Here is a 27891-nt window from a genome sequence, read left to right as displayed (position 1 = left end):
CTTTTATTTTCACATCATGTGACATGCTCAACTTATTAGGCCAAAGATACTTAGGACAACAGCAGGTTGGACAATTAACTCTTCCAGGTACCAAAATAGTTTTTATTGAAAATATCCAGGTCTATATACGGGCAACATCTCAGAATAACAAAATAAGAGGAATGACTTATATCAAGTAAGAACACGATGATTCAAATTAGAACAGATTAAAGAAAGAAATCAACAAAAAAGCTTGTTTGAGTTCTGAATTTGTCGTCAAAGAGTGTCAGAGTCAGATGAGTCTAATCGTCTCCATGTTAGTATTTAAGGCACATTTTGTGATATTCTGTCAAAATATTTGTACAAATTCAAAACCTGTGTTTTTACAACATAACTACATTTTGGTGGTAAACAAACCTTTTTAAATCTTATATACATATATATATCCAATCTAAAAAAAGTCAACATATATACAAATTCAACAACAAAAGATAAAAAAGTTGTATCTTTTTAAAAGCCAATACTCTTGATTTGAGGGCTAGTTAAGGAAAAACCTTTTCAGTGCAAATCCAATCCAGTTGTGTGCACAAGATAATTAAAAGAAGGGATGCACACATTAGACAGAAATATAAAGCATGTCATCAGTTGTCTCTGAGATTTGGTATAGACCAAGAAATATGAATTTCCACATTTTTTTTTTACTTTTACTGGAGGACCCTGTGTAATTCTTCACCATTTAACAGTAACACTTTTGGTTTGGACCATAGACTGTTTACAAAGATGGAGACAGGACAGCTCCCTTACAGTGATTCAAAACTACACGTCAAACAGATTTTTCTGTCATTCATTAAGTTTGGTTTTAATAGTTGTCTGATGCTAGAATAGTTTTGTAAATAGGAAGTTTTGTCTTCATTTTCTGGTTAGTGAGAAGAAGGGGAGACGCCTTGTCCATATTTATATTCAATCTATGGATTGGACATGGAAAATTTATTTGAAGAAAGTGCTTTGCATCTTGTTCTATGTTAAATCTACGAGAGAAATGGACTGAATTCCCCTGTTGGAAGTGGAATGATGGTGCAACACCATTTTATCTAGCCTGATGCAAAGCCTGAACATGTCCACACATTTAATTAAAAACTGCGCTGAACATCTTGGAAGCAGTTAAACTGAACACGCATAGTACAATTTTATCTCTGACAGAGAGAGATTAATACCATTTTCAACTGTTTCAAATCAAGTCTATATGTGAATTATCACAGCACACACGTTATACTTCCATTTTACTTTTGTTTCCTAGCTTCTGCACTGTGCCAAAAAGTGTGAGGCTAGTCCAAAGTGGTATTCTGCTTTCTTTTGAGAAGCCAGCTCGGTTTATGAGCATCCTCTCTTCTCTACTTCCTTCTCAGACAGGACAGGCAAAACAAGGTGCGAGATGCGGCTCCACAGTCCACCGTACTTGTTATTGTCCATCTCATTGAAGGAGGTTTGGCTGCTGGAGCCCACCAGCCTCTCCCTTAGATAGTCTTGCACCATCTCGTCTACATCCTTCAGACTTTGCTCACTGCTAACCTCGTCCTGAGGTAGCAGCACAGTAAACAACAGGAACACCTGCTTGTACGCTGCATTCTCGTGGTCACAGTAGCGATAAAAAATGAGGGTAGAGCTTGGAGGCAGCTCTTCAAGGCGATGAATGATTGCCACTGGTTTATCACCTTCAAAGGCCTCCTTCAGTTGGCTGTCAATGTCCAGCTTCACTTCATCACTGTCCCGACTGGCTTTGCTGGCTCCATCGATTTGGAGGACGGAGGTTTTGTTGACAGACGAGAAGGCGGAGGCCAGGCCCTGAGCGAGGCATTGCAGCGTTCTCTCAGCGCTGCGGCCAGCGGTGAGAATCACACTCACCGGCTCTGTGGGCTGGGCTGTTCTCAGGTGCTTCCCCAGGTGTATCTTGCTCCTTTTCCACAACTCTGGATGCTGACTGGGGAATTCAGCCTCAAGAAGAGACAACTGATCAGCAAACACATCTGGCTCAGCAGCATTGGATATATGCCCCTTGACCATTCTAAGGACAGGGGATTTGTTGAATGCCAGGAAGGCGACAGAACCGAGCAGCACCAGGGCAACCAAACACCAGAAATACCACATGCAACCTGAAAGGACACAATTCGGTTATTGTATAGAAAATAATTTCATAAGAAAAACAAGTATCTTTGAGTGTAAAGATATTATAATTACCCCGAGAAGAATTTCTGGAGCTTTTCTTGATGACATCGGTTTTATTTTTCCCTGCTACGAGAGAAAATTTCATTTAAATAAATTTCACAGCCATGTTAGATTTTGTCAAGACTGTAAATTCAATTAAAGACACAATACCTTTTTTCTTGGGCTTATCCGATTCTTTTTGAATTGGAATGGGTCTCAAACGTTGATGCACTGACACGGATTTCTCTGACGATGGGTAAACACTTGGGCTCACGTTGTTCACTGTGGGAATAGCTTAAGATGAGGAAGAATTAATTACTGTAGAAATTGAAAGTCATCAGAACGAGCGTTCAGTGTAATTTTCTTGATTAAAAATACCAGCTGTCTTGGCCCTGGCCTCCATCCTACTCCTGTACTCAGCCATGCTGGTCGTGGTAGTGGGCACATCATGGCTGTTCACCAAGGATCTGTGTTGCACAGCAGACTTGGGGGGGGCTGCCGGTCCTTTGGTTGAGGAGTATACTGAACACAAACAAATCCGGTAAGGACAACTGTATTTTTTATCCAAAATACAACATTGACCATGTATAAGAAGTCTGAAGCATTTTCATACCTCTTTTGGTTACTATCGAGTCTGCTTCTCCACTTGCAACTTGGGGTCGGCGGTATTCGTGTAACACTACACGAGGGTGTAAATTCACATCTCCAATGGAACCTGTTTTAAACAGAGTGAAAACCTAAATGAATTCAAACATCAAACCACTTGTCATCAGATCTGATGCCGCTGAGTAAGGTAAATGGTGTCTAACTATGTTAATTGTAAAGTGACCAGAAAGCGAAGTAGGCCAAGACATTAAGATGCCATGTCTGCTTGGGGTAATTAGAAATTTGGGGTGGGCAACTTTTCACACAGTGGACTTAGTGTAGAGAGTTTGTCCCAAGTTTAAAAGAACGAGTCACAATAGGAAATTCAACCAAGCCGTGGTTAAATAATAATAATTATTTGACACACACACACACCTACTACCTCCATACCTTGAACATTTTCTGCACGATATATAAAATGTTGCACTTATTCTTTTGTTAAATTGTACATGTTTTTATATATTTTACATTTATGTCATTTCACTGTACAGTTTTGCACTAAAGGACGTACTAAATGTCCCCCTATTCCTCTACTTTGAGTTTGAAATGCACCAAACACCAAGATAAATTCCTTGTATATTGATTCTGATGATTGATATTTTTTCTGTTATACTAATATATGTTCAATTTACTCTTTAATAGTAATATATCAACTAAATTGAGTTACATTGAGCGTTTCATTCTGTATTTATGTTGAGTGAAATGAAAGCAAACTAAATACACTAAAAGATGTTTGACAGAGCCCGGACCTTGGTAGAGTTTAGGGGGATGGGTGCCATGAGAGGAGTCCTGCTTGTAAACGACGGTTTCCTGATCCTGGTAATTCTTCACATCTCCAGCTGACTCCTGGACTTCCATCTCAGTCCCATCATCACCACCATCATCATCACCTCCCGCTGCTCCTTCAGCCTCCAGCCGGCTCTTCTTGCTCGGGGACTCTGTGGAGGGGGGTCGGGGGTTAGCTTTAGGCGGACTGTGGATTCACTGTCACTGTCATTTCCAAGTGGATCATCTCACCTTCATCCTCAGAGCCGTTCTCCTGATCTCCGGACCCGTTGACTGCTGCGACAGGACCCGGTTTCCCCGAGCCCCTCTTGGTCCTCTTCAGCGGACCCCTGGGGGTCGGCCCAGAAACCAGCGCTGCGGAGGAAACAGGAAGATACACTTTGACATGAGGGCGTCCGGAAGCATTACAGGGTTAATAACATGCAAAGGAGCCAGAGACAACATCGAGAAAAGCAGCTAACGCGACTCCAAGCAGAACTCCAATGGGTGCTGGTCTTAAACTTTGGTGGGCTATAGTTAGCTAGCTTCGCGGGCTAAGCTAGCTAGCTGTCACAGCGCAGCGTGTGCTCACGTTTCGAGGATGTCTGCCGCGTAGATCGCCTCAGGGACCGAGACGCCTTGCTTTCAGAATCCTTGGACTCCATCTATGATGATGACTGAACTGGGCGACACACACACACACAAAACATTAATGAAATAACACGACGGACATTTCCTGTGTTTGTGGAGGGAGAGATTTTGAAAGCGTACGCCACTGATCACCGGAAATGATCTCCGGAGAAACAAAGAGCACCGCCGAAGGTTCCGCCTGAGCGGGGTTGGCGCTGTCAGTGCGATACAGGAACACAGAAGCGATAAGGAAATGGCTCACGGGTCCTTTCCCATGGCGATGTGATCTTTGGCTCGCCTGGTAAGACGTGGCAAACAAAAGTAGGTTTAATACGTTCCTGGCGGGCTGCACAGACTTAAACAGGAGCTCTGCTAAGTGGTTGCTAGCTCTTTATAATTATTATACAGTTAGCCGCTAGCGAGTTAGCTAATCCACAGCTAGCTGGATACTTGCATGGCTCCTACAACTAATTCAATGTGTTTTATTTTTAGCCTGAGCACGATTTGTTGAGCATGTTTATTTTCTTCAAATGATTCTCGGTTGCTGACCAGAGGAGACGGTGTTTAAGGGGAATGTGAGTTTGTGTGTCAGCATGTTCTTGTTGACATGGAGGCTTCCCCCGTGGTTCGGACTCTGAACGTGTGAGAGAATCAGTGGAGTTGTGCTTCATCAAATCTCCCACTTGTGTCCCGCAGCTCTGAAGACTCCAGTCGACCAGCGAGAGTGACGTGTCCCTCCTCAAAGAAATGGCAGAGACGGAGACTGAGACCAGCCGGCAGCTCAGATCAGCCACTGACACAGGTATCGACCATGTTGGATCAGTGTACTTACAACACGTCCACATCAGTGTCGCAAATTAGTGACATTTTCTTTTTTCTCTCACAGAAAAACCGAAAGGCGATACAAATTCCTTACCTGTGGTCAATCGGGAAAACAACATTGTGAAGGAAGAATTGGATGACAACATAACCAAGCCAGGTGAATAGTAATCCAGCCAGTGTGTCTTAATAAATGTGTTTCTGCATCTACTATACTAATCAAATACGGCCTCTGTCTCATCTAACATGACTGTACTTCCACAGCCGCTACCACAAATGAAGAGGCTGAAGATGACACTAATGAACCAGCAAACAAAGAGCCCACAGTGCAGGCTGATGATAAAAGTAAGTAAACAGGTTGATATCTGTGTTTGATTTCTGTCAATTTTTCATAAATAATCATCTGCAGCAAGAAATACAAGAAGTGATTCAGGTCAATTGTATTAACTGGAGCCAGGGCAATGTTTGTGGTGTGAAGACTGTGATCGAGAGCTTTACTGAGGTGGACCTGATGTACAACCACATGGTCTTGAAGACAAACAAAATATTATTGCTTTCTGTTTTGCGGTGTTGCCATGAAAACTTCTGTACCTGACTTGTTGTTATACAGTATATTAAAGAAAAACAAATTGTTCTCGAAAATGTCAAATCTGGAATAGACATGCAATTAAATTAATCTTATTTTACAGGGGAAGACCTCACTGAGAAGAACGGACCTGACACGACCAGCTCACCAGCCCTGGATCCAGTGAACGGTGACCAATTACATGGATTCACAGGTGGACCTGATTTACATCCACAGCAAGATCAAGACGAACCAAAAGACGATACAAGTTCCTTACATCAGGAAAACAACATTGTGAAGGAAGACTTGAATGACAACATAACCAAGCCAGGTGAATAGTAATCCAGCCAGTGTGTCTTAATAAATGTGTTTCTGCGTCTACTATACAATCAAATATGGCTTCTGTCTCATCTCACACATGACTGTACTTCTACAGCCGCACCCACAAATGAAGAGGCTGAAGATGACACTAATGAACCCACAAACAAAGAGCCCACAGTGCAGGCTGATGATAAAAGTAAGTAAACAGGTGGATATCTGTGTTTGATTTCTGTCAAATAATTTTTCTTCAATAATCCCTAATCTGCAGCAAGAAATCCAAGAAGGGATTCAGGTGTTAATTGTATTAACTGGAGACAGGGCAGTGTTCTGGCCATATGTCAAATCTGGAATAGACATGCAATTAAATTATTCTTATTTTACAGGGGAAGGGCTCACTGAGAAGAAAGCACCTGACACGACCAGCTCACCAGCCCTGGATCCAGTGAACAGTGACCTGTCAGGTGACACTGGTGAACTAACAGCACCGGCTGATGTCAAAAGTAAGTAAATAGATTACTCACAGTGTTTGATTTCAATCAAATAACCTTTTTATAAAGAAACATTCATAAGCAACGAGAAATCATAGTGACTTTCTTTTGTTATTGGATGTTACCTTTGCTCTTACATAAGACTGTTTGTGTATTTAAATGTGAAGCATGATGTCTTGTCTCTGCAATTTAAAAGTGATTTTTTTTACATTTTACTTTGCTCTTGCTGTAGTTGTGTAATGTTGTTAACCATTGTGCAATCTTTCACCCATTGTTGCCCTTGGAAACTGTTGTAACTGACTTGTTATACGTTAAAGAAAAACAAATCGTTCTGGCAATTTGTCAAATCTGGGACAGCCACGAAAATCTATTATTTCTTATTTTACAGGGGAAGACTTCACTGAGGAGAAAGCACCTGTCACGACCAGCTCACCAGCCCCGGATCCAGTGAACGCTGACCAATCAGATGGACCTGATGTACGTCCACAGCAAGATGAAGACATACAAAATGAAGCTGCAGGGGGTGAGTGTGACTTTTATTCTCTCTGACATTTTGCTAATGTTTCACTTTGTTTTGGAATAATGAGCTTCTCTTTGTTCAAGTCTAACACAACAGGCAGGGTTCACCGCCTGGAAGCCATTTTTTTTCCCTTTAGGTTTATGTTAACCTGTTATCCCTCACTACTTAGATCATGAAAGAAGTCCAGAGCATGATTCCCCTGAACTGGAAAGGTTGCACACGAAAGAAGAGATGCATAACCAGAGAATACCTGTTGAAACCATTAAGTCAGTTTCTCTGGAGAGTGTTGAACGCACAGCTACAGATTACATTGGAATTCTTCGGGGTAATCTTGTGACTTTTTCCTTATTGTTTATCTTTTTGTGTATGTTATCGTTGTTCTGATGACAGGGTTCCCACTCCATGTCAGCTGTAGTGTGTGTATCATTCAACAGTGTAGTTTCTTAACACAATCAAGCTCAAATTCAAAAATGAGTCTGTGTGTGTAAACTACAATTATTTTAAAATAATTTCTTCTTATGTCCTCATATTTTGAGCACTCGTCAGGAGGTGTTTCAATGTTACCCTCACTCAATGTTATTATTCTGATATCTTATTTAGCTTATTAATAGATTTAAATACATTCACTCCTATCAAATAAATTGTCTCTACATTTGTGGGGTCTTAAATTACATTTAAAAAGGTTAATTGCTCTAACATTATGTGTTTTATGTAGTATTTGATCCAGAACCATAAATAACATGTGAATTACTCTGTACTAAATGTGCTTTCTTTCCGTAGGAAATTTGTGGGTTCTGACTGCAGTGGCAGTTGTTGTAGTAGCTGTTCTTCTTGGCATTTACCTGATTCCCTCCAGCCCGCCTGAGACTCCACGTGACGAAAGCAAGGTGGACAACTTCCTCAGGCAAATGGAAAAAGTGAAGGCTCAGTTCCCTAACCAGCGTGCGGAGCTCTGGAAAAGGAGCAGGATTCACCTGCTGAGGCACCTCCAGACAGCCCACCCCACAGCGCCAGTGAGTCTCATCCTGACGGCCGGCCTCAGAGCAGAGAAGACAATGCACTGCCTGGCTCAGCGCCTGGCCTCCTCATTATCTTCTGCGCTCAATGCCTCCTACCTGCACATCGATGGAAGCAGCGCGGCCGGCCAGGACAGCGACCAGGTCAAACTGGACATCGATCGCAGGCTGCAAAGTGGTTTCGAGGGGGACACACCTGTGGCCATCATTCACCGCTTCGAGGAGCTGCCTCCAGGATCCACTCTCATTTTCTATCGCTACTGTGACCACGAGAACGCTGCCTACAAGGAGACTTTTCTGATCTTCACAGTGCTGCTGGAGGAAGAAGAGGAGATTCATGCCAAACTTCATTTGAATGCTGTGGAGGAGATGGTGGACGACCACCTCAAGAAGAAGTTCCTCTCTGATGACCACCCTGTGTCTTTTGACAGGATGGACATCGATAAGTACGGTGGACTGTGGAGCCGCATTTCTCATCTTATCCTCCCAGTGGCAGCAGAGCATAGGATAGAATACAAAGGCTGCCAGGGCTAAAACAGATTATCAATCACGTTCGAACTTTAACTCCAAATACAATACTAATGCAACTGTTTCAGGTCAGGCACTGGAGGACTCTGGTCATTGTGGAATCTGTACAGTCGTTTTAAATACCCAAAGGTTTCTTTTTGTATTGAAGCTCACTTCAGATGAAGGCATCCTGTAGAAAAAAACAAGACACTTAAGATAATTGTGGGATATTTTCTGATATTAATTGAAAAAGTTTGATAAAACACTGTGGCACTTTATAAGTATTTGAATAAATGTAATTATAGATCTAATCCTGGGGGTTATGAGGATTTTACTGTGTATGAACAACTTTTATGATAACCACTGCAATGTGTGTCATTGTTAAAAGTTACGGGACTTGTTTTGTCATGTCTAACAAACAAAATACATAACACAACTATTCATTTGATATCACAACACAGGGTTGGTTTTCATGTGCAATGATTGTATATGTATGCTCGTCAGAGAGAAATATGTACACTATGAAACGTGCCTTACAGTACAAATAAACTCAAGTTCCTATAACGCTTGGTTTTTCATTTAAAGTGTGTGTTGTTGCCTTGCTGCAGGTAGAGGGCAGCACCTCCCTGCAGCTGAGAACAGTTTGTTGAACCAGCCTCAACACCCGTGAACATCAAATGAAAGAAAGAAGTCCAGGGCATGATTCCCCTGAAGTGGAAAGGTTGCACACGAAAGAAGCAGAGAAAGAGATGCATAACCAGAGAATACCAGTTGAAACCATTAAGTCAGTTTCTCTGGAGAGTGTTGAACGCACAGCTACAGACGACACTGGAATTCTTCGGGGTAATCTTTTGACTTTTCCGTATTGTTAATTTTCTTGTTTATGTCTTTGTTGTTCTAATGACAGGGTTCCCACAGCAAATTGTAAAATTTCCCGGCGGTACATTCAAGGCTGATGGGGAAATTGTCACGCACAGTTTCCTACCCTAAACACGTCTTTAGGACTGGGACACTGACACTTTTATGTTTCTAAACCCATAATGGACCAATGAGTTCCTATAACGCTTGATTTTTCATTTAAAGTGTGTGTTGTTGCCTTGCTGCAGGTAGAGGGCAGCACCTCCCTGCGGCTGAGAGCAGTGTTCAAACAGCCTCAACATCCCTGAACATCAGATGAAAGTGCATCAGGCTGCAAAAATATACAACTAAGAAATAAAAAAGCAGGTAAAATCCGGAAAGATAAAAGAAGATCAGAAACTTACTTTCAATGCAAATTAAACTCATGACAACTGAGTTGCAGAAAGTTTGAGACTTGTTTGAGAGCAGATCAGCACCTCCCTGGTGAGATGAGGTCCGCCTCTTGTCAGCGCTGCTCCAGCACCAGATGCCGGCTGCTCTCTCACGCACTGCACGCATCAGCCCGCACTCACTGCGACCAAGTGATGGAGATGACAGCGAGGACGCGATGATGCGGAATTCTTCTCGTCTGGTGACATTTTGGAAGCACACGTCTCTGCGTCTGGAGCTATGAAACTTCCCTGGAAGCTCAATTATAACCGGTGACACCATGTATAAGTTGTGCCTTGTCATCGCGGTGTGCGGTGCGTTGGCCCCGCGGAGCCTCGCAGCGCCACGGGCCCTGGCTGCAGGTCACAGGTCAGAAGCTGCCAGCGACGTGGAGCAGGAGGAGATCGACGGCCAGGAGAGCATCCTCTCCAAGGTAGGAGCACCTCTCCACTTTCCTCATTCTTCTGCACAATTTATTTTACGCACACTCAATCAATGTTTGTGCGTAAAAACAAAGTCCAATTCTGATTGAGCGTTGTGGAAACTACATGCTTGCTCTTCTCTTCGTAGCTGCTGGGTGATTATGACAAAGTGAAAGCCCTCTCGGAAGGCGCTGACTGTCGGTGTCAATGTGTTGTCAGACCCCTGAGCCGCAGCGCCTGTCAGCGGATAGAGGAAGGCAGCGCCACGGCGCAGGACTTCTTCACCGTGGAGACCATCACATCTGGACCAGCCTGCAAGTGCGCCTGCATAGCCCCCCCGTCCGCGGTCAACCCGTGCGAGGGGGAGTTCAGGCTGAAGCGACTCAGGGAAGCTGGGAAGGAGAATGTCAAGGTGAATAGCCAACCTGTCCATGGTTCTACACACACACACACACACACACACACACACACACACACACACACATACATCAATCAGCTGCTTCAGGTCCGTGGGGGTTCTGAAGAGGTTTGGACCACTGGGGGCATGGATGTCATGTTTAATCAACTTCAGTGAAGGATACGCACGGTAGCCTGTGTGTTGGTGAACCCCCTCTGATGGATTCCACTTGATCATTTGTTTAGTTGTCCACCATCCTGGAGCTGCTGGAGGGTTCCTTCTACGGCATGGACCTGCTGAAGCTGCACTCCATCACCAATAAGCTCCTGGATCGTGTGGAACACATCGAAAAGGTACAGTGACGCACGCACGCACACACACACACACACACACACACACACACACACACACACACACACACACACACACACACACACACACACACAGGACATCACATTGAGTTACAATAAGCCTAACCTTAAAACATGTCTTCACCTTAAAATGTAATGATTTACATTATGGGGACTTGCTTTATGTCCATTTAAGGAAGAAAAGTCTCCATAATGTGACTGTGTAAACACATAGATTTATAGACAGGGACATGCCCTGGAATGAGTGTCAGACCTGAGTGTAGCACCCTATAGCACACTTTATATTAACTCACCATAAATTTGTATTTTTTTGTGTAATCCTGCTAACAAACAAACAGTGATGAAAACATAACGTTGTTGGTGGAGGTATAATGAATGTTGACTGAATTCTACTCAGCTGCTGTTGTCTGAGGACCCTGGTATTGGACACTGGGGCACTGTCACACTGTCATGACTTTCTGGGACCCTTGAATAAAACAGTGATTGTTAATGCAATTAGAAAACCTGCTATTCTCCTACTGTGACTAGTCATAAGGTCTGAAAAGGCCCATAATGACTTAAAATGGAAGTTGCTCCACTTGATTATTGTTCCTCCTCCTGTCAGTGACTACGGCAGCTGACGAGTGCTGCCCACTTTCTGTTAACGTCTTAATTTGTCCATGGCTGCATGAAGGTGGTGTCTGTGAACAACACCACAGATGAGGTGAAGCCCAAGGGGAGTCCTCCTATTGATGCAAATGTGACTGAAAGCCCACCCACCACGACTCTACCTCCTCCTCCTCTTCCTCCTCCTCCTCCTCCTCAGCATCAGGACAAGAACAAACTCAGTGATGTCAGTGGAGCAGCAGCCTATCAGAGGCCAGAGGTGAGTGTGACAACTCATAATTACACAATTATTAGTACTTAAAGCAATTATTTGCTTTAGTTAGTGTCATGAAATAACACATAGGTGTAATGATTTAACATTTACCTTTATTTATTTGGTAATTAGTGATGCAAAAGACAACAATGATTAATTGCATAAGCAATAACAATATACTATTGGAAAATACACACTATAAAAAATAGCTATTACTACATTTTAAACAAATAAATACTAAATAATGACTGTCTGTTACAATAATTTTGCCTGAGACTTGTGAGGTAATTACCCATGTAAACCAACAAACACTATGTTCCTGTAATGTAATTGTTGAATGAATGAATATCTTATGAAAGCCGATGAACCAATTTGGGATAAGATGATGATTTGGTCCTAATCAAATCCTCTTCATTAAAAGCTGTTGTGAATGTTGTGATTGAATTAACGCTGCTAAAGTGTTATTGACTCTTGATGTTCCTTAAAAAAAGAAACACCGACAAATTCCTTCATAAAATCATTTTCTGCCTGATTGAATACCAAGAATGTGTATAAGGGTCACTGAGGTCATTGGAAGGTCTGGCTGTCCAGTGGACAATAACAGACCTCAGACCAGTGACTGGAACACGGGCCCTCAGCCATGACATTTTCTAAATTAACTGGCGGGTAATGTGCAGTATACTGGAGGGTGGACCTGAGCTGAATCCAAGTGGATCACCAAGTTAAGAGAACTTGTAAGAGGTCTGAAAAGAGTTATTAATAAAAGCTAGAACTATTTTATTTAAAGTCCATCAGACTGTCTGGCTGCATTTTTATTGTCATTTGTTATTGTGATATCACTGCGTGTACACAACAGCTCATTAAACATAGACATAAAATAATATTTCCAAAGATTAAAAAACCTTTTTTTGTCAGGTTTATGTTCGTGTTCCACAGTTTGATGTCCATCATTGCAAAGATTATATAATTTCCTGTCAGCGCTTGTAAAATACAATCATTTGCCCAAAAGCGCATTTTCCATATTATATTATCATAATAATATGGTTTATGTTTTTTGCCTGTCTTTCTGTCCACTAATAGGGAAAGTATGAGGAGAAGTTTATTGGGGAAAGTTTGTCCTTCCAGCAGACAGATGGTTCTGCTCAGATCATCGAGATGAAACCGGAGGTGACTCCCAACAACCCGGCTAACAAGGAGGCTTCTCAGGTGTCGAAGGTCGGTCCCAACGGCATGATCATCAGAGGAATGACTTTTTATAAATCTGAGCCGGATCCAATGGTGGCAGATGACGGGGAACCAGGAGAGAACTGTGAGTACAAGGACTGCTACGTTACTTTACAGATCAATCAAGTGACCAATCAGGTAGCTTTTATTCTTATATAAAGCTTAAAACTATTCGTAACTGCACATTTTCCCTTGTCTCTTCAGTTTTTGAGTATCATGGGTTCAGTGGTGATGGCCCAATCAACATCTTCATTGAAGAGAATCTTCTCCAGCACAAAGTCCCTAGCCCCAGAACAAGGGCGGGACCAAGATCATTCCGACCAAAGACAACCCCTCCTTTGCATGGTTCAGAGAAGACCAGCCAATCAACAAAACCAAAGGAGTCCAGGTCAGAAATGTCTGACTCCCTCGGACCCTTTGAAAGCACATCACATCATTCTTCAGAAGCAAAGATTGTCGCCTCCAAGAGGAGAAGTGTCACGTCTGTACCATCCACTGCCACACGAAACACCAGGACCACAGAGACTACACCTCGGACTACCCAAAGAGTCACGGCTAGGATGACTGAATCACCAAACCCCTTGATGGATGAACCAGCACGTACCCGTCCAAGCATCACTGCCAAGAAAACAATGGCAACTCTAATGAGCCCAACCCACCCCTCTGAAAAAATAGCCCCCAAGGAAATCCCACTTGCAAGAAATACCGCAGCCACCATGATGAAAACATCTATCGTGAAACTTAAGGAGCAAATGACAACTGTCTCAGGCAGAACTGCAGCTATTCCAAGCACACGTTCACCAAATCCAACTACAGAGGCATCAACTTCCTCCAGCTCCATCACAACCCACGCCGCCGTGACCTCGGCGCCAGTACACCCTATGGAATCTTCCACAGCAGCTACTTTCATAACTCCAGAGGAAGAAAGCAAATCCACCTTCTTCTCAGATACAACTTTGCCTCCTACTACACAGAGAGCGACCACTCAGACAATTACCACCCCTACGACTACGTCTGCTACCGCCACCAGCACCAGCACCAGCACCACCACCACCACCACCACCACCACCACCACCACCACCACCAGTAAGGCTCCCCAAGTGAAGCAGAGATACAAAATCAGATGGGAGGAGGAAGAGGGGGAGGAGAAAAGACAGGGATTAGATGAACAAATGCAAAGACATGAGGAATCGGCGTCAAAAAAACCTGGTAAATTACATTTTTAGATGTTTAAGTCTAGTTTTTCTTTTCATTTATTTGTATCTATATTCATTGTCCTTCATTGAATACACAAGGAAACATTACCCACTACAAAAAAGTGAATGAGAGGCTGTTACTGTAGGCAATCCATCCGTGCCTCCAGCTGTGCTGCTTGTGTGGCAAAAAAAATCTTAGCAAGAGCACAGAAATCCCCCCCCCCTTAAAAACAACAGAACCTTTGATTTGCTGTAACCAGTTTGAAACACCCAACGGAAAAGACTGACATCATGCAGTCATTATTTTCAGAGTTTCATAAAATGTGTCGGAAGCATATAAAAAATAAATTGTTCTGTGAGTAAATTCAGTGACTATCGTCTGTCACAACCTCACCCTGATTCCAGCTGTTCAAAACAAAAGCTTCTAATCATGTTCAGGCTCTTCAGGTCTGGATGATGATGTTAAACTGCCTCTTACTCCTCGCTCATTGCTCTCTGGGTCTTTCTGTGTTTTCACAGGGGAGTGTAAGGACACTTTGGCCACGATCTCCGAGCCAGTCACTCACAACACCTATGGCAGGACCGAGGGAGCGTGGATGAAGGATCCGAAGTCTGACAATAACAAAATTTATGTTACAAACTTCTTTTATGGAAACAACCTCCTCGAGTTCCGCAACATGGAGGTTTTTAAACAAGGTGAGAACCAGTAGTCGGAGCTTACACTCAGTTGTTTTTGATTTTGCTCTTTAATAAATCTCATTGCTCTCCACTCTACTTAATCCTTTCTTTCTAGGCCGTTTCAGCAACTCCTACAAGCTTCCTTACAACTGGATCGGCACCGGCCATGTGGTCTACGACGGAGCCTTCTTTTACAACCGGGCCTTCTCCCGTGACATCATCAAGTATGACCTGCGGCAGCGCTACGTGACCTCCTGGACCATGCTGCACGATGCCCTGGTCGAGGAGTCCTCGTCGCCGTGGGAGTGGCGCAGTCACTCAGACATCGACTTTTCCGTGGATGAGAGCGGCCTGTGGATCATCTATCCGGCGCTGGACGACGAAGGCTTCCTGCAGGAAGTGATCGTCCTGAGTCGACTGGACCCCTCGGATCTCAGCATGAAGAGGGAGACCACCTGGAGGACTGGGTTCAGGAGGAACCGCTATGGCAACTGCTTCATTGTGTGCGGCGTCCTCTACGCTGTTGACAGCAACAACAGAAGAGAGGCCAACCTGGAGTACGCCTTCGACACGCACACAAACACTCAGATGATTCCCAGAATGCCCTTCATCAACAACTACACCTACACCACGCAGATTGACTACAATCCAAAAGAGGGCCTGCTGTATGCATGGGACGATGGACACCAAGTCACGTACAACATTACGTTTGCTTATGTAGACCCTTAGTAAGGGTTATAAAGTTATTTTTAAAGTGAATTATATGATTTGAATGGATTGTAGATCAGTCCACATGGCCTTCAGTGAGGAAAAAGACGGGGGCCAAATGTAAATACAGTCGGGTCCCAGACAAACGTTTAAAACCCTCTCTATACACTTCAGTATAATGTGATTCCATTGCTTTGTTCATATCAAGAATGTTTAAAGTTTTACCTGAAAAAGATGAAAGATTTGCCTCAGTCAACAGATCAAGTTGTACTGTATTTACTGTAATGCTGTAAAAAAAGACACAGCCCTTAGAGATCCATGAATGTAGAGAGGTTTCAGAATGAGTCAATGACTTGGGTCAAAGCAATTCACTTAAAAAAAATAATTTGTAAATGTTTTTTCTTTGAACAAATCCCCAAACTTCTGTGGACAAATTCATTTCTTTCTATTTTTGTATACATTACTCTATATCACGTTTTCTTTGCATCACTTGACACAGGTCCTTTGTCTTGTGAACACGATTACTCCCTCCATATCAGACTGCTTCCAGGAGATCGCAATAAAGTTCGGAAATGCTAAAGAAACTTTTTTCCTTTGTTTGTTAAAGTGGTTTATATTATACCATGTGAGTGTATATCCCACTGAAGGACTGACGGTAGATCCAAGACAGCAGGAAAAGACAAATTAAGATGTACAGAGTAGGGCTGTTCAAGCCTGGAATTTACGAAAATACAGTCAATTGTTGGATGAAAAAATAGTAATGGAGGAAAAGGATTTCACCCAAAGAGCCGAAAGGGGGACACACAGGTATAGTGAGAGAAAATCCAGTGTTTATTTTGGTTTACACACATAAAAGAATACAAAAAGCAAACCTCACAAATTTTTTTAATTATAGTCTCGTCTTCTCTTTTAGTTCTTTCTGGATGCAGTAAAAACAAAGTGGAAAATCAAATATATTGAAAGCGAATTAAAAACCAAAAGGGAAAAAACAAATCACACACAGAAGATCTGGTCTTAAAACAACAAAAGCTTTTTTTCTTGAAAAATTTTTATGGACATCTGTTGAGCTACAGCTTAACCATCTGTACAATCCTGTGGCTAAAAGACATACACTCTGGTCTCAGAAGTAAAGTATGTTGTTTTATCTAAACAGAGAAACTGACCAGGGATATTTTTACTAATTAGAATTTCTTCATGATCTCATTTACTTCAATTTGACCCCAAACCACAGGTAGTCGAAACAAGGTGGCAGACATATAAAAATAAAGCATTTAATGTCAGAACTGAAAACCCAAGGTGCTGCATTAACAGTGCAATTGTATACTAGAAATGATTACTTACTAAAATATACCATTAACCCACACAATTTTTAAACTAGGAATTTCAATCAAGGATCAAGGGCACCAAATAAAATTGCAATTCAGCCCATGGTTGGAGAAGTCTTTGTTTTCTTTACTAGTGGTTATTTATAAAAAGTATAAATAAAATGATAAAAATGCTGGCTTTTTAGTGGCAATTTCAAATATGAGGATCATCAAATTTTCAGGAAATTATTTATGAATGTCCACCCAGCTGGCACTTGAAAAATCTCCCTGTATCAACATTTAATGTATGTTTAAGTTCTACCTTTTATAGTTGTATTTACAATATGGCAGACTGAGGAAGAAAATGTCAATAAATCCTGGAACTTTTAAGAGCAGAAATGAGCAAATTTCATCACACCATAGAAGTTGACAATTACGGTTACATAATAATGAAATAAATATGTACAGCATCTGAATCCGCTCATCAAGAACAATAAGTGAAGCACAGTGCAAAGACTCCGAAATTGAAAAGTGGGATTCTTCATTGATACGCTGTTAAAAAGAGGGGACAGTCGCCTGGAGACCAACAAATGGCAGTTTGCGGTTCGGTTAGCTCTCTTTGATCACCGGACTTCCTGACTTTACTGATTGCCTCTGGTGCTTCATGGTATTAACCTGTCATCTCTTCCGATTTCACCAAATTTACTTTATTTAGAGAGTCACAAAGACGACACATGAGTAAGAGAGATGATTGCAGGACCCATATTTAGCCGAGATATAAACACGGACGTTGTTGTGCTTCTGAACAGTAAACCCCTGCTTCATATCAATGGGTTTTCTCTGCTCTGTCCTGAAATTAAGAGAGAGAAACTAGATCAGACTTCAGAAGAGCTGCTATGGTAAGTATTTGTGTTATGATGAGGGTGACTCAAGGTTCAATGCTCTGCCCCCTGCCGCTTAGCAATTCCCCTTGTGCGAGACATCTGGGGTCACAGGGAGAAATCTGTTTTGCTGCACGCGGGGTGAGCGTCTGCTTGGACCCTGTTACAGACTACCTCTGGATACCGGTCCTAATAAAGTTGCTGACAGCTGCGGACAATCTTCAAGCTACCGAATGATGAGGGGATTTCTGCAGAGCACTTTCATTCACATCACAAACACAAAGCCAGTGGTAACACACCAGAATTATTAAAAAAATAATATCCATCAACCAAAAACTGAGGTTGTGTCTCGTGTTTGTGTATTTCTGTTGAATTGTTCTGAGTAACGCAGGAGCTGATGGGGGTCCTAGGCAGACCCCATGAGCACGCCGACAGGAGGCGTGGTCTGGTTGTTGGTCGGGGTGTGATGGTAAAACGTGTCGGTGCGATTGACCCGGAGCAGAGGCGGGATGGTTGAAGACTTGATGTGGAGGATCCTGGTGTCGGTTACCTCACAGTCGATCTGCATCATTACCTGGAATTCTTTGTCCCCGATGACGCTGTCTGTGATAGCAGGAAGAAAAGAAGGGTTGTTACTCATGGATGCATCACGTATGATTAAATAAAGAAGTTATTACACCAGTCTTTTTGTTTATTCGTTTGTCTGGTGGAAGGGTGGAACATGGGATTTGATCAAAGGGCCAGATCCAGGATTTATTTTTTACTTTCTTTAACATTGAAGGATGAAAATGTTGTGAATGTTTGAAAGTGACAATAAATCGTGAAACATGTGGAAGTTTTAGAAGAATCTCTGAAAATGTGATAGATTTTCCAGGGTATAATTCATGGGCCTTGATAACCTGGCATATTTAGAGGATGGATACATCAGTGTATGAAATGCGGTGCAGCTTGATTGAATATAATGGGAGTGTTGGGCCTTTGCAGTGGTAAACGCTCTACTGAGAGTCATTCCTGTTCCAGTTTCATTTGCTGATACGCTCCGCTAACAGTGGATATGTATCACAGCAAAAGACTTTTAAAAACAAGACAAAAAGATTCCAAACACGATTCCACATCATGTTTCTCACTAACAAGTTTTTAAATTATGCGTGCAGCAAGGGGACATGATAGGACAGTACCATGGGAGTATAAAGGAGTATTGTTTGAGGCAGTTGAGGAGGGGGAGAGGGGGGGTGGGGGGGTAGGGCTGAGAACCGCAGCGATTACGAGCGGAGGCTTGATTACAGATGGAGTCCAGAGGTGAGTCACATATGGGATTTCTCTGACATGGAGATAAACAAAACAACGCTAACCAAGAGCAGGACATGCACATTTGGGAGTCTTGCATGAGTGGGGGAGAGAAAGACAGAGTGCGATCACTGATGATGAGTCAGGTTCCTTCAGGCTCCTTTTGTTTTTTTATGTTGTGTTCAGAGGAGGAAAGAGGAAAGTCTGACAGAGATCAATGTTGATGAGTCACGCTTAAAAAAACAAACAGGGACTGCAGATGGAGTTCAGCTTGAGGATAAACACAAAGATTGTTGTTATCATTGATTAAATGTTTTTTAATTTTCATTTCAAAAGGTCATTATGCTTGACGTACAAACAAGCCATTACTGTGCTCTGGCTTTATCTTGGGAAATTCAAGTTTGGAAATAAGATGCTGGCGTTGAGACAATGAACGCTTCATGGCTTGTGGTCTCCCACAGCCTGGCTTCACTTTGCCTGGGAGAAGAACAGCCTTTAAAGTGGACACTTGTAAAAGTCTTTGCTAGAGGCAGCTACGGTCAACATGCTGAAGGATGGATTCCTCATGTATTTACATTAAACGTACGATATGTGACTTCGGGCACTCTCAATCAAAAACAATCAAAAGGAGTTTGATGATGTTGTGATGCTGATCACCAACTTCTGTAATCATATTATAATGTGACAAATATAAACTGTAACTGTAATTATTATTATGTTAACAGATGAGGTCATGTATTAAATGATATATCATGTTCAATTATTACGTGATACAATACAAACACTGAAAAATACAGCCGAATAGCTAACAACTTTCCCTCATCCTACGTCGTTTTCCTTTATGGTCGAGAGACGGGTAAAGTCACCAGTAAAGCAAATGTGACGCAATTAAAAGGCGACCAAAATGAAACTGTCTGTTACCTTTAATAAAATTGGGAATTTCTCTGTGTTTGAAAATTGTTGGAAACATTTCGGATGAAGTAAGTATACATGTCAACAAAATATATAGCATAGTTCCAATTGTTCTAAGACACTTTAATTAAGAATTGTTACATATTATATATCTTTAAAAGCTAACTTAAAACATTGCTTCTTCTTTTGTACACCAGAGATGCTAACATCACTCCCCATGTGGAGAACCAACACAACCCCTCAGTCAGGTTTAGTGGATCCTCATATGACCCAGAACTGGAGCAGTAGGCGTCTTTAAAATGCCTGAGCGCTGCAAGTTGTTTAAATGCTGCAGCTGTTTTTCCAGAGACACCTGTGCAACACATCAGCATCTTCTGCCCGTCTGAACTATTTCCATGGACGTATATATTTTAGAGACAATTGATGCGATTGTAGGGGGAGTATTGGCCAGCTCCTTCCACAGCCAGAAGAATCCTCAGATGTTCACATCCTGAGGCGCTCAGTAGACGTAAGGCTGTATGAGTATGACCTCATCTACGGCTCAACTTCCTCTCTTTGCACCTGCAGTGAAACTGGAACTTTTTTAGATTTTCTTTTCAGTGATTCAACAGACGTCTCTGGACATCATCTTCTGGGTTTGGACTTAACTCCCGGTCACGCTATGTTTACGTCAAACCTGGCCACTGTCTGAAGCTGAGCAGGAAAATGTATAGTCTGTGCATCTCTATATAACTGGATGAGATCATACATTACTTTCTTCCCTTTCGGTTCAAGGTCCTTTCATTACTGCAGAGTCAAGCCTGGGAAGATTCTGTTTAGTGCAAATGAAACAGCTCTGACATTAAATCCACTTAGCTTATTTCTTTATTTGTTTTATGTTTTCGGGAATTTTGCCTTTATTGACAAGACAGTAAGTGTGAAATGTGGAGAGAGAATAGGGAAAGAAGCACAGCAAAGGGCCGGGCTGGAACCGAACCTGTGTCCGCTACAGGAGGACTCAAGACTCTTTATGCAGGACGCTCACTTGCTAGCTTACCCACTGAGCTAATTTTAAATAAATATTAAATAGAAGTCCCAAAAAGAGCCAGAGCGATTTGCTTGTATTGACTCCAAACTCATATATCCATCCATCCATTGTCTTCTGCATACCCGGGCTTGGGTTGCGGGGGCAGCTGGCCGAGTGAGGCATTCCAGACATCTCTTTACCTAGCCACGCTTTTATAGCTCCTTCTGGGGGATATGTAGACCATCCAACGGGTTCTGAGTCTACACCAGTGTCTCCTCCCAGTTGAGGTGGCCAGGATACATCCTAACTCGATGCCCGAACCACCTCATGTGTTTTGACACAGAGGAGAAGGGGTTCTGCACTGAGCTTCCTTCGGATGTCTCAACTCCGCAACTTGTATTTGTGTCCTCATTCTTTCCTTCACTACTAAATTAATCAAATTTTTGACATGACATACAAAGAGAGAATAAAGTAATTAGAGGAAAAATGCAAGCTTGGGCTAACCAAATGTATCTATAAAAAACTTGTTCTTGTGTTGCTGTATTTACCTCAGTGGACAGTGAATAGAAACATGACTTTAAATGAAGCACTTTATAAGCTGGATGTGTACCAGGTAACTGCTGACCACCATATCAAGTTTATAAAGTGATGATAAGTCATTGCTGTGTTTACAGCTTGTAAAAAAAAAAGTTGTTTACTCGCAACTCTGAGACTTCGTGTTCCGTTACCCTTAAATGTGGTTAGTGTGCCCCATAATTATTTTGTAAATGCGCAACAATTACCAAATAAGTATGCTGTAAATTGTGGGCCACAATCTAACAATTATCCAAGACTCAAATTTAATTCCCCTCACTGTTGACGTCCTTCTTTCACCAAATTACCGAACTGTCTAACTTCCATTGCGCTAACTGCTCTCGAGGCCTGGGGCCTCATTTATAACCGTTGTGTACGCACAAAACGGGCCTGAAACGTGCGTACGCCACTTCTCACGCCAACGTTGGGATTTATAAAAACAAACTTGACGGGAAAATGTGCGTATTTCTACGCAAACTTAGACCCTCCCGTACGAGCGTTTTGGGGAGACGGGAAAACGGCGACACAGACGTGAGGTGGTGAACTGCAGCAGATTATTGATCCAATTCATAATTTACATTAAAACCAACAGTTTTTCTCGCGCGACGTATCTGCTCCACACGAGCCTTTTAATTAAAAAAATATAAAACAACTTTAAGCAAATAAGGTCCAGATTCGATTTAACAGCCGAGTTACGGTGCCGAGTCATTAATAGGTTTTAATAATATCTTCTAACACTGTGCGTGTATCATCAGATCGCTGCAGTGAACGGGACTGAGCCAGAGAGCGCACAGAGCGCACAGAGCACAGAGCGCACTGGAGATTACTTATAAGAAATTAAGAAACTTTCCTAATAATATCCCAGAAGAGGTGAGGATCCACTGATGTGAGGGAATCGGTCCGATGCTTTAAATAAATAAATACTGCCGTGACACCGGTGCGGGGTTCTGCTCGATGTGTGCATGCGAATAGAAGGACGAGGAGGAAGCGAGGCTTCAGCGATCTCTGATCTCACACAGTGTGTTATCCACAGCAGCAGCGGCAGAGTATCAGTGTATTTTCTTTATTAGTGACATCGCTGCTGTCCCATGAAGTCGCTCTTCACCTCCACCTCACTAACAGACACTTGATGTCAGTGTCAGAAAGTTTCACTTCCTCTTCACATCGCTTGATGTGGTGACTCCGTCAGGACTCACGGTGGAAACCCATTGGTCAGCAGCATTATTTAATATTCACGCCGTGCTTTGCGTTGACCATTTATGGTGGAAAGTGGGCGTGTGGAGGGCGGATTTGGAGGCAGATCCACGTACGAACATTTCCAAGTGGACTGTGATTTTTAAAGCGAACATTGCGTTCAGGTGTACGTGCGCACGGTTTTATAAATCGGAATTATCTTTTGCGTACGCCACTTCCGGATTTTGTACGTACGTACACTTTTAGTATGAATCCTACGCACTCTTTTATAAATGAGGCCCCTGAACAGTGTTCGAGGAAGCACACAAACACACAGACACGAGGCCCAACTTCAAACAGCAGCTCTTTGAAGCAGCTGCCAAATCTACCATCCTGCTCCGCGTGGACTCCTTCCCCCTTTTACTGGAGCCATCTGGAGATGGTCCAGAAAGTTTCAGCGACACAGGGAGCGAGTGTGTGCTGATAAAAGCCTGATGTCTGGCAATGGATGCATCTGAGGCAACATGAGAGGGCATCTCAGGAGAAGGCGGGCTGCCAGAATGGCACCGATCCTGAGGACCCACTCAAGAGGAAAGATGTTTTTTTTTCAAATGAGAAAGAGGCAATTGATCCTCAAATATAATCAAAGAATTAAAAGACGTGTTTTGGGTCAGTAAAAAATAAATGAGGGTCTAATTGGATGTCAATTGGGGAAATTAAACATAACCTCCCCCATAAAGTCAATTATCAGAATTTATTTTATTCAGAAAAAAAAGAAAAAACAGCATGCTCACCTTTATCTATAAGACAATTACATTTGAAGCTTTCTGTCAGGTTGAAGTGGCAACCCACCGAGATGTCACCCATTGGTTTGTGAGTTGCTGTTTTGACCATCTATTTGTCTCTAAATGGGACCATTATCTACAAAATAAACATCATGCCGTATTGAAGAAACAAACTATTTTAAAATTTTCTTTACTGACACCGCTTCACTTTCTGGACTTGGAGTCAAAGTCCATTTTTATATACAGTCTATAGTCTGGATCAAAGTATTCAAAGGCTAATGTAAAAAGTTAAATATAAAGACTTAAGTAACTGAGGCAAATGATCAAAAGTTGCACAAGTTGGAAGTGTATTTTGGATATTTAAGCACAGCAAGGGTTAAACATTTGGTTTGGTGAAGGTGCACTCTATTTCAGGGGACCGGTGGGGATGTACTGTTTAGATTAGAGGAGTAGGAAAATCTGATCCCCAACTCCTTCAGCAGAGTGGAGCTCTACCTTGAACCCCCAGTGAAAGCTGCCTGTTAGCAACAGTGCATGTACAATCTCAGCGCAGTAAAAATAGACGGCAGTCCCACAGTCGATCCACCTGTAAATGATGTCATCTGCAAAACATTCCTCTCCTCCAAACATGTCGCTTCCACTTGATGGAGCTGCTTTCAAACCCAGAGGATCATTATATAAACACACCCTTCAGCCCTTATAAAGATACACTGCTCAGCCATGTACGCTTTTCAGGGAGAATGTAGGAGGTCAAGGTCAAGTAACTTGAACAGAACCCCCTGAACCGTGGACACGCAATGAGACTGGAACAGACGACGGCTTACATCAAAGTGTCGATCTGCGGTGATCGATTATTGGCTGAGACAGGCCGAACGACAACTCCCGATTAGCAGAGTCAATCCACCTCCTCCAGATGCAAACCATTTAGCGACTAGAGAAGGAAGGCATTCCTAAAGGAGTGCAGCAACAGGGAGCTGGAAAGAATTATCCTCCGCTGTAGAGCAATCAGGCTGCAGAAACAGGACAGTGTTTCTGCTTTTCTAAGGGTCTCACTCTGCTAAATTGTGTACATTTGCACTTAATCACTTCAAGTTTAAAAAAAAAAAACAAACATAAATCTAAAATGCTTCTTGAAAGCTGTCATCTGTTAGACACATGGGGTTTCATATGTACATATGAGGGGATGACTACACATGTTTTTCTATTTGTAGATAATCATAGTTGCCCCTTGCTTTGTCAGCATTGGTTGGCTTGTGCTTTAACGATAGTTTGTCAGGTCAATGAGGACCTATTTGGAGGAACAGACTCTTAGGCTACTGAACATGCATCTGCTGACATGAAACTGGTATGAGACCCGTTTCTACTGGTCAAAAAACCCAGTCACATCCGGCTTTTGTCTGCAATGGCAAATAACAATAGATACACTCGGCATTCACTCCTGAGTCAAATGAGTCTAAATTAGACACAGGTTTTTATCGTCTTCGAGCTGCAGTGATGGAAACCCAGGAATACACACAAATTTGGCAAGACAGCTAAGTGAGAGAGCACGTCCAAATTTGGAGAGTTCGTGGCATCAAACATGATTCAGCTTAGGAAAAAACTGAAATCTCCTCTACTGGCAATGGGAAAGAGGTCAATCACCTTTTTATAGCTGGTTTATCTGCATTTAAAAAAAAACATTTATACACACTCATTTTGGTGCAACCAGAATTAGATGCAAACACATGAAAGGCCTGAGATGAGCAGGAAAAGGCTTGAGACGTACAGCGAGCATCATCCATGTCTGATCATGCAAATTGAAGACCTCTTTCTTGGGAATCACTCCAGAACTGATATCTTTCCCTGAATGCCATCTTTGTTTGGCCATTTCAACAATTAGCTTAAAAGGGAGGTCTTGGATTTCACTTTTTGCTGCTATTTCAATGGGCCATCTGATCGGCACAGACCTTAACATTCCTCCCTGACAAGACCAACCAAGAACAATGTTTACCTTCATCAATCCTAATCTCCAACACACCCCTCCCAGAAAAAATGGGTTATTTCCAAATGGCCATGTCTTCCATGCTGAGTAAGAGGCTTGTATTCCACGGACTCACTGCTCTCGGCTGCTTGAAACAGTAATCAAATAGGTTGCTTTGCCACAGACAGACAGACAGACTGAGAGATATCAGGAGAGCAAGAGGATTTCTGATAAAAATACCAGTTGAACCGCCAAACAACAGCAGGCTGTCTTCCTGGTTACTAACACCCTACATGGATGGGTTTCCTCTCAGTAAACTGTGCTGCAGAGTCGGTGAAAACCAGGACACCTGCGAACTAGGTATTTGGACACATAAGATTCCTTTCCACTGAATCCTCTGATGACCCGACTTTGAAATGCTCCATTGATAATCCCGCAGATCTGAGGGAATGAATAAAATGTATGATGAGCTCATTTAGATCAAGAACATGTGTGAACTTATCTGATCCATAGAAAACCACTTGGCAACAAATGTGCCAATGGTAGTCAAGTGTATAAATCCTTCATGAGGGAGCAACAGCGTGGAGTACCACAAGTGTTATGTAAATAGTAGCGATGTATTTAATTAACAAATAACTAACACTTAGTTAGGAATTAATTTTTAATAGATAACTAAATACATTTTAAATATGGACATATACATAAGAAGCAGTGAAATGTTTTGACTCCAGCCGCCTATCAGCCTCAAAGGATAAACAGCATAGTTAATGGATGGATGGACGGATGGATGGATGGATAAAATACTTTATTTCTATTTCCTTCACACCTGGGATCCTCCACAAACAGAGGGCCCACCCTGTGTAGACCAGTGTTAAAATACTTGGGCTTGTTTTTTAGGGCAGGCTGTCAAGTACACGGATGAGGGCTTCTCAAATGGACTGGTCTACCCCCCCCCCCCCAAACCTGCAACCAAGCCCACGCTGATTACCACCCACACTGACAAACCTTGGACAGCAATTGTTCGTGTAAAAGAAGAAATGAAAAAGCCTTGCGGCACTGAATGTCCCTTCTCTACAACCTGAATGTTTTTTATTTGAATTTATGTAACCTGACCTTTTGATCAATCACCGGCAGCCATTATGTACAACAATCGCAGTGCACTGTTTTTCTTGTGCGCTCAAACCAAACTGCCTCTATTATATAGTTTATATTTTAAGGCTTGGAGTTCAAGGACCAAGTGATGCAATGGAGGCCGTTCTACAGCTCAAAAATATTATATGTCCTGGGTAATAAATCTAAAGTTATAAATTCTCTGCTAAACTACTCCTGTCTGACGTAACGCACTCACAAACCTATATTTAACAGATGGGAGAAGACACATAGAAACACTACAAATGGCAAAAACTCTTCATTCACTGTGCAGTCAGAAAGTCCAGCATAAAGTCTCTGGTACACTCACGTCATATTTCTTTTTTTTGGGGGGGGGGGGGGGGGGGGACTTGTTATAATAAAAACTGTGGTATAGGTGATGGGTTAGAGGCTAGCTTAGGGGAATTTTGTTGTTTTTGTATTATATTAATATGACGAAGATAAATACTGTTTATTTTATATTAGTACAAAAAAAGTTTCTGTTCAGGCCGCAATTTACTTTCAGTACAAAGGACATTTTTGTGTTTGCGTCTGTGTGTGGTTCAGTCAGTGAGCGTACAGACACTTTGCAGCATTGCTATGTGCAGCAGAAAGAAGATGAAGGACATAGAAACCACAAAGGCCTCAGAGGGAGGGAAGGAGCAAAGACAATCTACTAACAAGACGCCAGATGTCAAAGAAACTTTTTGGCAAAGAAAATCTACAAAGAAAATGTGAACATAAACTCTAGTTATTAAGCTTAAAAACCTTAAGTGCTATGTTTAGTTTGAATAAGTTTTTCCATACAATGTACTGCATTCTGTTGGGAAGGTGTGGTTCTCCCAGCTTTACTTTCATGATCAAACTCCCTGACTGATGTGTCTGTGTTAATGTTAATGTAACTGTCTTACCGTTAATGTTCATGGCTGGCAACACCAAAGACATCTTGGGTCGCCTCCCTTTATTGTGGTTGGTGGCAGGAAGTAGAAGATGATCCTAAGAACAAAGAAGAAAGGTCATCAAGTGGAAAATACAACTAATTTGGAAGCAAATAAAACGGTCGGCTGTTTGCATTTGTCAGTTTTTGATCAAGGCTTTGGAGCTCAAGTTAAAATTTTTAACAGATGATGAACTTTCAATGGACAATCACATAACGTCACACATTGGTCATAGGGGAAGGTAAAAGGCATAAGACAATAATTTCCATAAACGTTTTCATTGAGGACTTTCTTTAATCTTTTGCCTCATCACCTAAACAATTAAAACCACCATTATTTTAATAC

At 42.2% G+C, this 27891-nt stretch overlaps 4 protein-coding genes across 6 annotated transcripts in view; 2 read left to right on the top strand and 2 right to left on the bottom strand.

The window, feature by feature from the left end:
• Window positions 1-81: 81 nt before the first annotated feature.
• LOC133010673 (torsin-1A-interacting protein 2-like) lies at window positions 82-4363 on the bottom strand. Of its 2 annotated transcripts, none has more exons than XM_061078281.1 (8): window positions 4184-4363; window positions 3844-3966; window positions 3576-3764; window positions 2795-2896; window positions 2560-2703; window positions 2353-2475; window positions 2215-2268; window positions 82-2129 (listed from the first exon to the last, which is right to left on the bottom strand). In XM_061078281.1, exons 1-8 carry the CDS (start codon window positions 4254-4256, stop codon window positions 1351-1353), a joined length of 1587 nt encoding a protein of 528 aa, XP_060934264.1. In that variant the 5' UTR covers window positions 4257-4363; the 3' UTR covers window positions 82-1350. The 2 variants fall into 2 exon arrangements, with proteins under 2 accessions (XP_060934264.1, XP_060934265.1); XM_061078282.1 differs by having other exon boundaries at window positions 2353-2463.
• Window positions 4364-4426: 63 nt separating this feature from the next.
• On the top strand, window positions 4427-9021 carry LOC133010094 (torsin-1A-interacting protein 2-like). Of its 2 annotated transcripts, none has more exons than XM_061077523.1 (10): window positions 4427-4522; window positions 4918-5023; window positions 5108-5200; window positions 5305-5385; window positions 5730-5936; window positions 6042-6122; window positions 6310-6426; window positions 6803-6937; window positions 7104-7259; window positions 7715-9021. In XM_061077523.1, the coding sequence occupies exons 2-10, from the start codon at window positions 4969-4971 to the stop codon at window positions 8482-8484; spliced, it is 1695 nt and encodes a 564-aa protein (XP_060933506.1). In that variant the 5' UTR covers window positions 4427-4522; window positions 4918-4968; the 3' UTR covers window positions 8485-9021. The 2 variants fall into 2 exon arrangements, with proteins under 2 accessions (XP_060933506.1, XP_060933505.1); XM_061077522.1 differs by having other exon boundaries at window positions 4427-4542.
• A 1003-nt stretch (window positions 9022-10024) lies between these two features.
• Window positions 10025-15640, top strand: olfml2ba (olfactomedin-like 2Ba). Its single transcript, XM_061078536.1, has 8 exons — window positions 10025-10177; window positions 10315-10578; window positions 10809-10916; window positions 11608-11799; window positions 12874-13102; window positions 13222-14226; window positions 14733-14909; window positions 15007-15640. Exons 1-8 carry the CDS (start codon window positions 10025-10027, stop codon window positions 15618-15620), a joined length of 2742 nt encoding a protein of 913 aa, XP_060934519.1. The 3' UTR covers window positions 15621-15640.
• Window positions 15641-16409: 769 nt separating this feature from the next.
• atf6 (activating transcription factor 6) overlaps window positions 16410-27891 on the bottom strand; it is a 34096-nt gene continuing 22614 nt past the window's right edge. The window contains exons 15-16 of the mRNA XM_061077728.1: window positions 27520-27604; window positions 16410-18387 (exon numbers count right to left, since the gene is read on the bottom strand). Of these exons, the coding sequence (XP_060933711.1) occupies window positions 18191-18387; window positions 27520-27604 (282 nt within the window). The 3' untranslated portion in view covers window positions 16410-18190. The remainder of the gene's footprint in view (window positions 18388-27519; window positions 27605-27891) is intronic.

Source organism: Limanda limanda, chromosome 9 (assembly GCF_963576545.1).
Source record: "Limanda limanda chromosome 9, fLimLim1.1, whole genome shotgun sequence".
NCBI classification, from domain to species: Eukaryota; Metazoa; Chordata; class Actinopteri; order Pleuronectiformes; family Pleuronectidae; genus Limanda; species Limanda limanda.
This window is presented reverse-complemented; position numbering and strand designations above follow the sequence as displayed.